Source organism: Molothrus ater, chromosome 1 (genome assembly GCF_012460135.2).
Source record: "Molothrus ater isolate BHLD 08-10-18 breed brown headed cowbird chromosome 1, BPBGC_Mater_1.1, whole genome shotgun sequence".
NCBI lineage: Eukaryota > Metazoa > Chordata > Aves > Passeriformes > Icteridae > Molothrus > Molothrus ater.
In genome coordinates, this window is record NC_050478.2 from 106,349,639 (window position 1) to 106,363,805 (window position 14,167).

At 39.6% G+C, this 14,167-nt stretch overlaps 1 protein-coding gene across 1 annotated transcript; it reads left to right on the forward strand.

The window, feature by feature from the left end:
* Positions 1-603: 603 nt before the first annotated feature.
* RIOK3 (RIO kinase 3) lies at positions 604-11,570 on the forward strand. The gene is made up of 13 exons (XM_036378570.2): positions 604-799; positions 1,490-1,611; positions 2,432-2,577; positions 2,708-2,812; positions 3,373-3,482; positions 4,591-4,734; positions 5,596-5,723; positions 6,620-6,805; positions 7,287-7,446; positions 8,465-8,545; positions 8,634-8,723; positions 9,030-9,137; positions 10,226-11,570. Exons 1-13 carry the CDS (start codon positions 734-736, stop codon positions 10,325-10,327), a joined length of 1,548 nt encoding a protein of 515 aa, XP_036234463.1. The 5' UTR covers positions 604-733; the 3' UTR covers positions 10,328-11,570.
* The last annotated feature ends 2,597 nt before the right edge of the window (positions 11,571-14,167 follow it).

The window sequence follows — 14,167 nt, forward strand, 5'->3', positions numbered from 1 at the left end:
CCGTCTTTCCTTAAACACCTCCAGAAATGGTGACTCCATCACCCCCCTGGGCAGTTCACTCCAATCTAATCACCCTTTCTGTGAAGAAACTCTTCCTAATGTCCAATCTAAACCTCCCCTGGCGCAGCTTGAGGCTGTGTTCTCTGGTCCTGTTACTTGTTGCCGGGGAGAAGAGGCCGACCTGGCTCCAGCCTCCTTTCAGTGGTTGTAGAGAGCGGTAAGGTCACTCCTGAGCCTCCTTTTCCTCCAGGATAAACACCCCCAGCCCCCTCAGCCGCTCTCCATCAGACTTGTGCTCCAGACCCTTCACCAGCTCCGTTGCCCTTCTCTGGACTCCATTTCATCCATTTGTTTTGCCTGGCTTACTGTTTGATTTGATGGGGTTTTTTTCCTCCCTACGTTCCCTTGGCTACTTCCTGAGATAAAAAACAAACGTTAGCTATTTAATTTCTCCCTTTCGCGTTACCACCAGCCCAGCTCAGCCCGCGGGTGGGTAGGGCCGGCCGGGCGGGCGGACGGACGTTCCGCCGGCAGGTTCCGCCTCCGGGCTCCGCACGCCGCCGGTGAGGCCACGGCCGCCCCGGTGACATCACCGGAAAGGCGGGTCACCCCCGGCCAATGGGCCGCCCGACGGCCGCGGAGAAGCGCGGAGGACCCGGAAGGTTTCGCAGTCGCAGCGTTGCTGCCCCGCGGAGAGAGCCCGCTCCTGTCGCCGCCCGCCCCTGCGTGCCCCATGGACTCGGTGGGAGTCGCTGCCGCCGCGCCCGACGCCGGGCCGGGCCCCGCCTGGCAGAGCAAGGTGAGCGCTGTGCCGGCGCCGCTTGGGAGGAGAAGCACCGAGGCCGTGGAGAGGGCGCTGCGAGGTGGTGCCAGCACCACCAGGGTGGCTGTCGCTCGGCAGAGCGACCCGAGCGCGGTTTGCTGCTACCGGCAATTATCTCCTTGGTGGTGAGAGCTGTTGTGACAGCCTGATAACCGAGCTGCTTCCCTCCGAGGGTGTTGGAGATGAGTGAGCTCGGTTATCCCGGCGGTAGGCAGCGAGTCCCGGCTTGCCTGGCTCGTCGTTCTCCAGCCCCCGCCTCCCCGAGCGAGGTGTTGTGTCCCTGTGCGGTTTTGAGATAGCATGTTTTACCATGGCTGACCTTTCAGGGCTCCAGGAGCGGGGCAGGAAGCTGGGCGTAAGCCACTGCTGTTGGGTTATTCCAGGTTTTAGATAGGTTGTGTGTCTGCTTGTCTGCAAACCTCCTGGGGAAGCTTTATCCCTGTCTCCAGAGGGTACCGACACTGACAAACTGACTTTTTTCCCTTCAACCCTTGTTCTCTCTATTGAGTTTATGAAACTACTCTTTGAGTAGTTCCCCAAGTATCTGTAGAAGAGCCCTTACAAGATTACATGAGCTTATTTTGGAGCCAGCGATAGCTAATTATCTTGATTGTTGTGTTGCCACTGCACAAGTCTTGCTGACTTGAATAAAATGTTTATTTACAGTGTCCGTGGGGAGCCCCTAGCACAACATCAATATCATGTTCTCTTGCTGATGTAATGAGTGAACAGCTGGCAAAAGAATTGCAGCTGGAAGAAGAAAATGCTGCTTTTCCTGAAGTGGTTGCGTAAGTTTAAGTCCTGGATTAGTGCTCTCCATAGTTGTGATGCCATCTTCTCACTCTTGTGCATTTTCTTACAATGTGCTCAGTGCATAGCAATATACTAAATGATTTGCCTGTTGCCCCTAATTCTGCTTCCTCTGATCTTCAGTGAAGATGGCTTCCCCAGCTAAAAGTCTTCCTTAGATTCTCTTCTCTATTGCTCTTACTTCCTTATTGATGTTTACTTTGCATTTTCTGGGGATGTTAACACAGTCTGTAGGGTATATTTAGAGAAATGTCAGAAATGGGTTTTTTCTACCCTTTTAGGAACTCTTGTTAACAGTGTACAATGTTATTTTGAGAACTATCAGGTATATCACCTGTATCCTCCCACTACCTGAAAGCTCTAAAGAAAGGCCAAGAGCTTGCTAGTTCCAAAATTGTACAAATTTTGGCTATCTTCCCCGTGAAGCAGAACAAAGCAACACTATTTGGGATATTTTAAACATATAAATAGGTATACATATGCATACACCTGTATGCCTTCTTTTTTTTTTTCCTGAAGGACATGTTAAAAATAGAGCTTAGTGCTTCTTGATGAATGGTAAACAAGCAAAAATTTAAGTAAAATTTGCATCGTAAATGAGTAGCAAAGAGAAATGAAGTCATGATCTATTAATATTTAGTGTTGGCTTGGAGAGGAGGCAGACAGCTGAGATCCATTCCTTTCTGTCAGCTTTGCATGAAGTCTGTTGTATAGAGTGGGAAAGTGGTATAAAGCAGTATTTCTGCTTAGATTGCTGTGTTTATTTTTTTTTTTAATTCCTGTTTTCATCTTATGTAGTGCTGCTGAAGGACCATTTATTACAGGAGAAAATATTGACACTTCCAGTGATCTAATGCTAGCTCAGATGCTGCAGATGGAATTTGACAGGGAATACGATGCGCAGCTTCGGCGTGAAGAGAAGAAGATCAATGGAGATAGCAAAGGTACCTTCATCAGAAGCACAGAATAGATGCTGTGGAGCTATTCTTGGCACTTAGCTTAAATTGGCAGAGCTGTGAGGAAGTAGCAAATCCCTGATAATCACAGACATGCTTATTTGTTTTGTTTCTCAAGTCTCCATATCCTTTGAAAATTATCGGAAGGTGCATCCCTATGACAGTGACAGCTCAGAGGATGAGGTTGATTGGCAGGATACCCGTCATGATCCATACAGAGCAGGTATGTGACAGCTTTAAACAATACAATTTCTTCAGCCAATAGACCTGAGAGTAGGACAGAGTTAAATTAGGTCTTGTTTTAATGTGAGGAGAGACACCAGCTACATTTAAAATCAGGTCACCTCAGTGGGAGGTGTCAGCAGGAGGTTGGGTGGGTAACTTCTGGATTCTGTCTGCCAGTATATTGGCTTCAGTGGCTGAATCTGGCAAAATAACCAGTGTACATGGGAAGGATTGTGGGAAGTATTGTGCTCATCTGTCATCTACATTTGGATGATATGGTTACATATCATTTGCACATAATATTGAATACTCCTGTCATAGCATGCCAGAAGTGTGTCTGACACCCCAGAGAAGACAGAGAAGTTAGTTATAACATAGCCAAAAGAAGCTGTCATGCTTAGGAGAGGAGAAGACTGTATTAAGATCATACAATTGAAGTAATTTATTCTGTTTTATAAATGAAATTATATTACTTTTGTGGATATTGTGGGACTTCTATGAGCATTGGTTATGTTTTCTTAGATGTAAAGTTTGGTTTCTTTTTCTCATTGCTGGCAGATAAACCTACTACTACACCAAGAAGGGGTTTCATAGGAAAAGGAAAAGACATTACTACGAAACATGATGAAGTGGTATGTGGAAGAAAAAACACTGCTCGCATGGAAAATGTAAGTGAAAACTTAGGGAAACTTAATTTGTGTAAAACTGAAATGCTGCAGTTCAGCCAAAGAACTAATGCTTGTCCACCAGTGCTGCTGGCTAGGGTGCTGACTTTTCTTTTTTCCCTGTTGCATGAAAGCAATGCAGTCTTTGCTTTATTGGTTATTCTCATTGGCAGTTTGAGTTTTGTGAGTTTTCTGTTTAAAAGTACTTTGTTATTGAGCAATTCAAGAATTTGCACAGAACTGTTTTGGGAAAACAAAACTATCAGCAAGTCTGGCACACAAGCTAATAAAACACAAAAGCTATTTTTGAAAAGGATAGATGTTGTGTAATCTTTCTTCTAACTAATTTTGTCTGATAAGCCAAGTTGTGACCATGTTCACAGGGGTTCTTGGATGAGGGAAGAGATGAGAATGTTGACTCTATGATCAGAAGGCTTGATTTATTATTTTATGATATATATATTACATTATCACTATACTAAAAAGAAATGGAAAAGGAAGGTTTCCTCACAAACTTGCTAAGCTAAGAATAGGAAAAAAAAAGAATTACAAAGGCAGCTCTCTTGGACTCTGTCTGAGATACCTTGTTCCTTGATTGGCCATTAATTATAAACATCCAAGATGGGCCAATCACAGGTGGACCTGTTACATTCCACAGCAGCAGATAATCATTGTTTATATTCTGTCTCTGAGGCCTCTTAGCTTCTCAGAAGGAAAAATCCTAAAGAAAGGATTTTTAGTGAAAAGATGTCTGCGATACCAAGTAACTTATTTTCAGTCAATTGTTTACAGCTTTTCAGTCTGTTTATCTTTAGTACATACCTTTCATTGTTTTTAAGGTAACTGGTGCAACTTCTGTAAATAAGGAAATGCTACAAGTGCTATTTTTTGCAGGATGTTAGGTAATCTCATATCAATTTGGGCAGAACTTTGAGTTCTGAGTTTAAAGCAGTGTGTTTGTGCAATGTTGTCATTGTGTTAAAAAAGTGGGTTTCACATAGGTCCAAATCTATCATGAGTTTTTCCAAATCAGAATGAGAAATTTCTGTTTGTGCCAACTTTTGGCATCTGCTAGTAACAATGCTTAAATTCCTATTATTTCTGCTTGTAGTTTGCACCTGAATTCCAAGTTGGGGATGGAATTGGGATGGACTTAAAGCTGTCAAATCAAGTCTTCAATGCCTTAAAACAACATGCATACTCTGAGGAACGTCGAAGTGCAAGGCTCCATGAGAAGAAGGAGCACTCCACTGCTGTATGTTTTTCATAAAGTTACTCTCTGGGTAACTTCTTGCAACATTCCATTTTTAGTAAAACAGCTAAGCAACATTATGTTAACATTGCTGAAGGAAATGATATCAGCTAGCTCCTTCTAGAAAAAAGCTCTTTGTTTGAGCTGCATTACTGTGAGAACCATGTTGAAGTAAGAGCAAGCAGCTACTGTTTTTTTCTCTTTGTCTTTCTAAACTTGTCTCTTAACCAGCTACGTTGAATAAACTGCCTGGAAGTTATTTATAGAAACATCCAGTGGACTAATCCTCTGCAGTTGAACCATATGGCTTTAAATATCTGTCTTCATAACAAGTTTCAGGAGGATGAGGTGACCTACTGACCTAATAATTTAGGAGTTTACTTGGTAGACTGTATGGGTGAGTTTGAGGTAGGGCCTCTGGTAATTCCTGATCTGGACTTCTTCAAATTTGTGTGTTTTGCTTTGCTTTATTGTTACTTATATCAAAGAAATATAATACTTGGAATATTATAATTCATGATTTGTAAAGGCTTCTTGAAAACGCTGTAGAAAGTGCTGTTGAGCCACAGTCTATATGTGCAATTAGTAAAATGTTCTATGTGCCGCACAGCTGATGGGAAACTAAGAGTATTAAATCATTAAATCAGTCCTGGAGCAGATTTGCTTTGCTTCAGATGTTTATTTTGGTTTGGCTTTTTTTTTCTCCCTTCTGTCAGTTGAGAGAAATTTTATTAATATATTATTCTTTCCACTTAGTTGAGTTCTTGTGATATATAAATAATCTAAACTCGTGAGAAAGGGAAGAATTGCTTTATTGAATTGAGTATTCATGTCTTGCCTATTAATCTTATTAATCTCTTGTAGGAGAAAGCAGTGGATCCTAAAACACGTTTACTTCTGTACAAGATGGTCAATTCTGGGATGCTGGAGACCATCACAGGCTGCATCAGCACGGGAAAAGAATCTGTTGTTTTTCATGCCTATGGAGGAAAGTGAGTATATTGTTTGTTACTGATGATAGCTTTAAGTACAAGAGATGATTTAAAAAGCAGAAAACACAAACATATTTAAACATCTGCACCTTTTTTATTTCTGAGACTTAAAGGCTGTATTTGTGTATATGAGGGTAATAATAAAATCTGAAAACCAAATGATACCAGCTATAAAGTAAAAGAATCCCCACTTTCCTCCTTGGAGGCTGTTAATGAATGGGGACAAATCCACCATGCCTTTCTGTGGAAAAATATGTACTCTTTTTTTAAAAAGAAATCTTGAGGTTTTTGAGAGACTCTTTCCACCGACCTGCCCCAGACCACAGAGCTGTCGTGAGGACCTTGGGCTACCTGAGGGTTGTATTTCCATAGAGCTTGCTCTATTGCCAGCTCTATATTTGCAGCTCAGTGCATGTGCTGTTTGTTACTTTCAGGTTATCTTGAGAATAGTGTTGGGATGCTGCTCACTTCGTGAATCCTTCCTGCCATACTGGAAGGATTAGAGTGCAATATGGCAACTGCATTGTGTTTAACTGACTTTAAACCAGTGATGTTTGAGAAAGAACTAATAAAACTCAAATACAGATCATGTATTTAGAAGTGTCAAGGGAGAAAGTTGGAACTGGGGAGAAAAGATGTGCCTTAACAATTCGAGATAGGTAACCTATTTGATAAGCAACTTATACTCAAAATCCCAAAACCCAAACATTCATATGCAAGTTTAATCATAGAATTGTTATAAACTTAAGTTGGCTTCTAAATGTGATAGAAAATTAGATCCTCTCTTATATTAAAAATAGCTGTGCATGGCAATATATAAAAACCCAAACCCATGCATTTGCTTGTAAATATGTGAATAGTTAACTTTGTTATATATTTGTCTTTTTCATGAGCAGTTCAACTGAAGATAAAGTTATTCCTCCAGAATGTGCCATCAAAGTGTTTAAAACAACTCTTAATGAATTCAAGAACCGTGACAAATACATTAAGGATGACTACAGGTTTAAAGACCGCTTCAGTAAATTGAATCCACGAAAAATTATTCGTATGTGGGCTGAGAAAGAAATGCATAACTTAACAAGGTAAAGAAAGAAAAAGGAAGTGTAGTTGCCAAATGCCTGTCAGTTTCCTGTTCTCTGTTTAAGGAAGATAGTCTATGTCTGGGTATTTAACTTTTAGGCCAAAATAATATACAACCTGGCACAGATTGAATAAGCTCCTGGTTTTTTTTACAGTTTAATAAGCTGTGTCAGCATCTTCAGTGATTTTGCAGCAGAATTTACCGGCTCATGAAGTTAACAGGTTCTAGTTGTAAAAGTGATTAGTATTTAGTGAGCATTTTTAGATTGACTTATAACTTCAGAATCTGATTTTTCATGTGTAAAATACTGTGCATTATATATAATTATTCAGTTTTTAATTCTTTCAAAGACTTTGTTTACTCTGGATCAGTTTTTTCACAAAGCTCTCAGATTGCAAATGAGATAGCAGGAACTAGAACTTTGGGGGCTTTGAAGCTTTTGTTCTGTTTTTCTTAATCAGTATCTATTTTCTGATCCACAGAATGCAAAATGCAGGAATTCCTTGTCCTCAAGTGGTTATCCTTAAGAAGCACGTCTTGGTTATGTCTTTCATTGGGCAGGATCAAGTCCCAGCTCCTAAACTAAAGGATGTAACACTTAGTAGTGAAGATATGAAAAAGGCCTACTATCAGATTCTTAGTGTAAGATGATGCTGATTTCTCCTCCAATTCTGGGTTGTATTTTCTTTTAAAGGAATGACTGTAAGGACAAATGAGCGCTTATTTACTTTTCAGGATGCTTACCTAATTGTCAAGATACAAAGTCCAAAGTCTTATTTTGCTGCTGTTTAATGTGTGACTTAGAATCAGTAAGAAAGTATGCACTGAAAAAAATAGAATTAAATTTAATCTTAATCTGAGTGGAAAACATACTGGAATTTGATCACAAACAGATGCTTAGCAGCAGAGGAGTTGTGAGCAAGTAGTCCTCCTTTTACAGAAGCAGTATGTGGTTTAGAAAATTCTCTGAAGTCTTTCTGGGCTTACCAAACACTTAATTTACGATGCTTAAGCACTCTCCAGTGGATTGCCCGCCTCCTTTTCAGCAAACCTAGAAACTGGAGAATTAATTAGAACATTGCATGGTGGATGCTTTAATTTCCTATTATCTGCTTGGTTCAAACACACCAGCTGCTAACTGTCTACTCATTATTATGTTATAGATATTAAAAAAACCCAACCAGGCAACCAGCCCCACAGCTTGGTAACAGGAGTGGTCTAGGTCTTGAATGAGACCAGTGAGCAACACAGCTGTGTCTTAAGTGAATTTGTGTTCTGGTTAGGACTCAGTCTCTACAACTGTGAGACTTTCTTCCCATGTGATAGGAGTGAAAATGACATGTATTTAGAGAATATGCTTATCTGTCTCTTGCACTTGGACTGCTTGGCAGAGCTGACTTGAGTTTACCAGAGTAGCTCTTCTGACTTTGCCAAAGCTAAGCTCAATGATAAAAGCTTAGTTTGCTGGCATTTTGCCAAAATTGCAATCCCCTGGATGGCAGTGTATTGAAGACTTGGATAAAAATCTTGTAAATTATGTGGGTGATTAGGGAAAGGTTGGGGTTGTTTTGGTGTTTTGTTGGTTTTTTTTTTTTAAGTCATGCTAGCAGTACTTATTTGGAGTATAGCACACTTCCTTCATTACTTTGGTTCCTTGCAGATGATGCAGCAGTTGTATAGGGAGTGCAACCTGGTCCATGCAGATCTGAGTGAATACAACATGCTTTGGCATGATGGGAAGGTGAGTTTGTTCATAATTTGTGGGGGAAAAGTTTTATCTACTGTGAAGTACTAATACAAAGTGAATTGCTATTTCTCTGTGACTACAGGTCTGGCTCATTGATGTCAGTCAGTCTGTGGAGCCAACCCATCCTCATGGACTTGAGTTTTTGTTCAGAGACTGTAGGAATGTTTCACAGGTAAGACCTCTTTGTCTGACAATCTTCTGTTATGCTGCATGTTTTCTAAGATACAAGATATCTTAGATATGTAGAAGATTACTCTTGCACATTTTCCATGCTGATAGTGTCCTTCTCTGAAAGTGACAAAAATGTGGAAAAGTAAAATTATACCACTAGAACTTAAAACTTCTTTCAGTTACGTTTATCTGTGGGTCAGCAAAAACAAAAATGTAATTTTGGGTAAATGTAGTAACTGGGGAAAGTCAAAGGACTATTTTGTTCTGTGTAGTGAAGTGTTTAATGTGTGCTCTTTATATTGACTAGTTCTTCCAGAAAGGAGGCGTGGCAGAAGCACTTAATGAGCGTGAACTCTTCAACGCTGTCTCAGGTTTAAATATTACAGCTGACAATGAAGTAGACTTCCAAGCAGAGGTATAGCTTTCTCTGTCTAACAATTTAAATTTGGTTAGCTATGGTAGCTATTATAATACCTTAACTTTCCAGATTTAGTTTGTGTGATTGCTGTCAGTAAAATTTCAGCAGTCATTCTGCATCTCTTTTTAAAACCTTGAGTATTTCAACTTAGTACAAACATTTCCAGAAACTCAGACTGACAGACCTCTCCACCCCCTTTCTTGATCTCCCTGCTCCCAAGCAGAAAAGACTTAATGTTAAATATAGTTGCTTCATTTCAGCATTAAGGCAAATCTAGTGATCTGTTTTAGTTTAAAAGCTGTTGTCTTGCCTTACATACATTAAAGGTTGTACAACAAAAGGAAAGTTGGGTTAAAAATAATAATTATTCTACGTCTAATTTTTCATGGTTTAGATGTTAATTTATTTGAATTTAAAGTTTAGGCTAGCATTTCTAATTTTGAAGCTTAAAATCATGCTATGTAAGTATGGACTTAGGAATCTTGGTCACTGTTGGCTTTTAACTTTCAACATTTGGCTGTAACTCCTCACGGCCTGTGTCCTGATATCAGATTTAAAAAACTAGTTGTCAGACATTCCATATTTTCTACTTAAGTAAGGGCAATGTGGCAATTCTACTCTCCCTAATTACTAATGACATTGCAGGTTTGTGCTAGTCCAGCATGGAGTAGGTGGGAGCTGTACTTAGGTGACTCCTGGGGTAGGTGGTCAAACTAAGAAAGAGATAAAGAGAACACAGTGCCACAGTTCCACAGTCTCTGTGTTATTGGAGGGAGGCACACTTCTGTACTTTGAGAAATACAGCTGAAATCTTAAGAAATCATCCAGTCCTCCTCCCTGGTGCATTTTAGTTACATAGCTTCAAACTGTAAAGGAGTGCTGCTCATTTTAGTAACTTGTTGAGAACAGATATTTCAAGGTGTACCTGGCTCTATTTGAGCTGCTACATGTGACTGAATCTTTGAAATAGCAACATTTTACATACCTGCTCTGGCCTCAAAAGCTACTTTTTAATGCTGTTTAGAAGCCTTCTGCTGCTGGCATGGTTTTATGATTTCAGCATGGTTTTATTTTTGCCTCTCTAGATTGAAGCTTTGGAGAAGATGAATGAAGATCACGTGCAGAATCATGGAAAGAAACTGTCAACGTTTTCTAGTGATGGAGACCCACCTATATATGATGAATAGCACTGAGTTTGTAGCTGCTGACAAAACAAAACACAAATTTACTGCTTCTAACTACGTTGGTGCAGTGGTAAATGTCAACTGCCAATGTCAAGAGAATGGTTGGCTGGGAATACCAAAATGGAAAACACAGCAAGCATATGGTGATGCCTCAGTGGTTTGCTTTTTTTTTTAACTTGTCCCACACATCAGGCTGGCACTGTGAGAATGGACTGTCACTACCACTTTGAACAGACTGACAACTTCACCAATTGCCCAGTTACATTAGACTAATGTAGCTCAGATGGTCATATTTTGCACGATTCAGAGCTTACTTATCTTTTAGTCTAAAAAAAATAATCTTAAAACCATCTATATTGTCCAAAGTATCTAGTGGGAAAGCACAGTAGAAGAGTCCCTCTCTTTTTTTTCCTAATGCAACTTGGAAAACTAATGAAATGTTGTTTATGGACACAGTGTTATTCATCCATCTCCACCAAGGGTAAAATGAAAAAGCAAACTATGCACTGCAATCATATGAAAATATTAATTTAGCAAAGTAATATATTTATAAATGTAGAAGTCTGGACTTTTTCATTTGAAGTACAGGGAATGTGGCTCTAATAATCTCTGTAAATCCTGTTGGGTATTTTATGGGAAACATATTTGAAATCCAACCAGCAGAGGACTTCCTTGGTGACATGCCAGGAAATCCTGAGTCAATGATATATAATAAGGAGTCACTTCAGGTAGCTTCACTCTTACTACACAAATGGTTCCAAGAACTTGGTGTAAGCCAAAAACAAAACTATAATAATCCTGTCTATACCTAGAATATCAGTCTGGAGCATCAAATGTTCTTACCCTAAAGATAATCACAGACAAATATGAGTATTCTTTTTGCACCTGTAAGCAAAAAAAGCTTTGTTTAGAAATAATGATGACTGATACTGGTTTCCACAGTCTATTTATTCTTAATGTCAGTCTTTTTTTTTTTTTTGTGAGCATCTTCTATAAATCTACTGATGTTTCTCTCCAAAAAACACATTTAAAGATGAACTGATGTGGTAGGATAGTTTGGAATTAAGGAATTCTAATCAACTTCTTTTTAACTGATTTCTGGTTTCTAGTTTCTGATGCTGCTCTTTATCAAGCAGAACATAGTGATGCTACATGTGACCTCACAGTGTGCTGTGAAAGTGACTTTTTAATCTCTTTTTGTTGGAAAACTGGTGGTGAAGTAAAAATTTAAGATCTTGTGGTGGTATTCTTGCATGGTTCTTTGCATCATGGAGGCCTTCATTGATCTTTGGTGCTTCACTAGAGCAGTCTTAGGGTAAGACCACACAAATTCCTTACAACAATATAAAAATGAGTCTTTGGGTGGGTACTACATGAACAGTAAACAACCTTGGTTTTGCCAGTTTCATCCCAACACTTAGATCCTTTTCCTAAATCAGACAAGTATCTTGCATTTACCCTTTACTTTTTAAATAAAGGAGCTTGCATCTTTCAGATCCTTAAGTCTGTTCTGAATTTCTCAGTGAAATAGTTTCCCAAAATAAGGGTATCAGGGAAAGGACAGACTAGGTCCTGCAAGGGAAGTGCTAACCTTTTTAGGAAGACTACAAGCTGCTGTTGTCAAAGATAGCCAGATCTCCTTCAGAGGAGAAGGCTTTTTAAAAAAAAAAATAAAGATAGTCCTATTCTTGGCTTAAAACTAGTTTTAATATTAACATTTCTTAGGGAGGAGCATAGAACAGTTGCTAATGCTTTAAAATGTTCTTGTACAAGGAAGTTTTTGATTGCTACAGCTATTTGCATGAAGAGAGAGGAAGAAGGCAGAAATAACAGGAAGCAAGGAGGGTGATTTTTGAGCTATTTGAAACAAGCCCCTGCTTGTATCTCTGTGCTTGGGCCAAAGCCTCTGTTGTGACTGTCATTTTTAATGCCTTGCTAAATCTGTCTAGCACAGGCTTAAGAAAACCAAACATGCCCCAAATAAATGAAGCAATTTTTCTTGAGTCTAATTTAAAGCTACTGGGCCCAAATATATTATATACTAGCTATTATACACTATATAGTATATCTTATATATTAATATATTTTCACTTCCAGCAGTAAAATTGGCTCAGGAATTTGCTTTGAGATTTTAAGACACCTGGGCATGTTTCCAAGTAGTTGGAAACAAGAATTTGCTAAAAGAAGCATTTTCCTGGATTCCTTTGAAATAAAAGGTTCCAGGATTATTATTGGGCAAATAGAATCTTAGTTTTGAAATTGGCCATTAGGTTTATTACTATCAGATGAGTTACAAGTGTGTGTTATTTACTCATCTGCTGATTTCCCCTCAAAGATACCTCAGTTTCTATCGCAGTTGGAGGAAGTCCACGCTGGTTTTTAGAGAAGTAGGAAAGGGTAAATGTCAGTAGAATTTCTTAAATTTTCACTCTGGATTTACTAAACTTCTGGCTAAAAAGCAATAAATTTTGTTGCTTTGGAAAAAAAATTATAAATTTTAAGGTACTTCAAATGCTTTGGATGTACTTGTCATCTGCAGTTAACAGAATTGTTTGATGATGCAGGAGGGTTCTGCAGAACAAATAGCTTGTTGTAATTCTTGTGATTTTAGTACCTTTATGTGAAATCTCTTTAGTATCTGATGTGAAAATTGTGCAGGTGGACTAACTGGGTCACAAGTTATCCAATAGTTGTTTCATGATACTGTGTTAGTACCTGGTACTTAAATTTCTATTTCTCTCATACTAAACTGTGATACCATTTTAATCTGAAATTTTTAAAATTGTTACGATCTTAGTCTTCCCCCCCCCTCTTTTAAATTTTCCTTTCTAAACCAATAAGCAAATACATAATTGATATTGTCACACAATTCCTAGATCATAATGTAGGGCTTACAGCTAGTGAGCTAAGGCATTAGCCAGTGCATCAACAAAAAAAATCCCATCACTGTTTCATTGTCCAAACTAAAATATACGTTCAGCTTAAATGCTGAGGACCAAGCCAGACTTTGACTTCAATAATGCTTATTAATATTTTTCCTGAACTATTTTGCAACACTAAAAAGTAGTTTCCTGAGCAGGATCAATAGTGACAGTGATGATGCAGTAATTGTGGACAAATAAAGGCAGATCTCAGCAGCAGTTGTTTCCTTTTTTTCTCCACATAAAAGTTTTGGGTTTTTTTTAGGTTTGTTGGTTTTAAAATCATTATAAAAGGCTGGGCCAAAAGCCCCAGTCTGCTGCTGCAGCCTTCACACTTGGTTAAGAAAAACAGTGGTTTTGCTTGCCTGACATTTTAAAATCCAGTACCTTTGCTTTTAAAAGCAGAATAAATCCTCCCAGCTAGAGCAGTGCCCTGATAAGTGACACGAGTTGGAGTCAGAGCTTACCCCGGCACCTTAATTCCCTTATTTCCCTCTAATCTGTGCCCTCCTAAATATTTACAATGTGGTCTCTCACTGTAACGCTATGCTCATCCCACGTCTTTTTGTCAGCATCCACGCCTTTCCTGAAGCAGATTTTGAAGCTTCCCAGGTTTCCGTTTCTATTTGTTAATCTCACCGATACCTCTCTACACTGGCTTTCAGAAGTCCTGGACACATCCCTGATCCCGGTCTCTCCAGCAGTGCTCCCTGTCCCTGATCTCGCTCCCGGTCCCGGTCCCGGTCCCGGTCTGTCCAGTAGCGCTCCCAGTCCCTGATCCCTCTCCCGGTCTCTCCAGCAGCGCTCCCGGTCTCTGATCCCGGTCTCTCCAGCAGCGCTCCCAGTCCCTGATCCCGCTCCCGAGCCGCTGCGCCTTTAAGCCGGGAGCGCCCCGCGTCACGCGCGAGGGGAGTGTAAACAG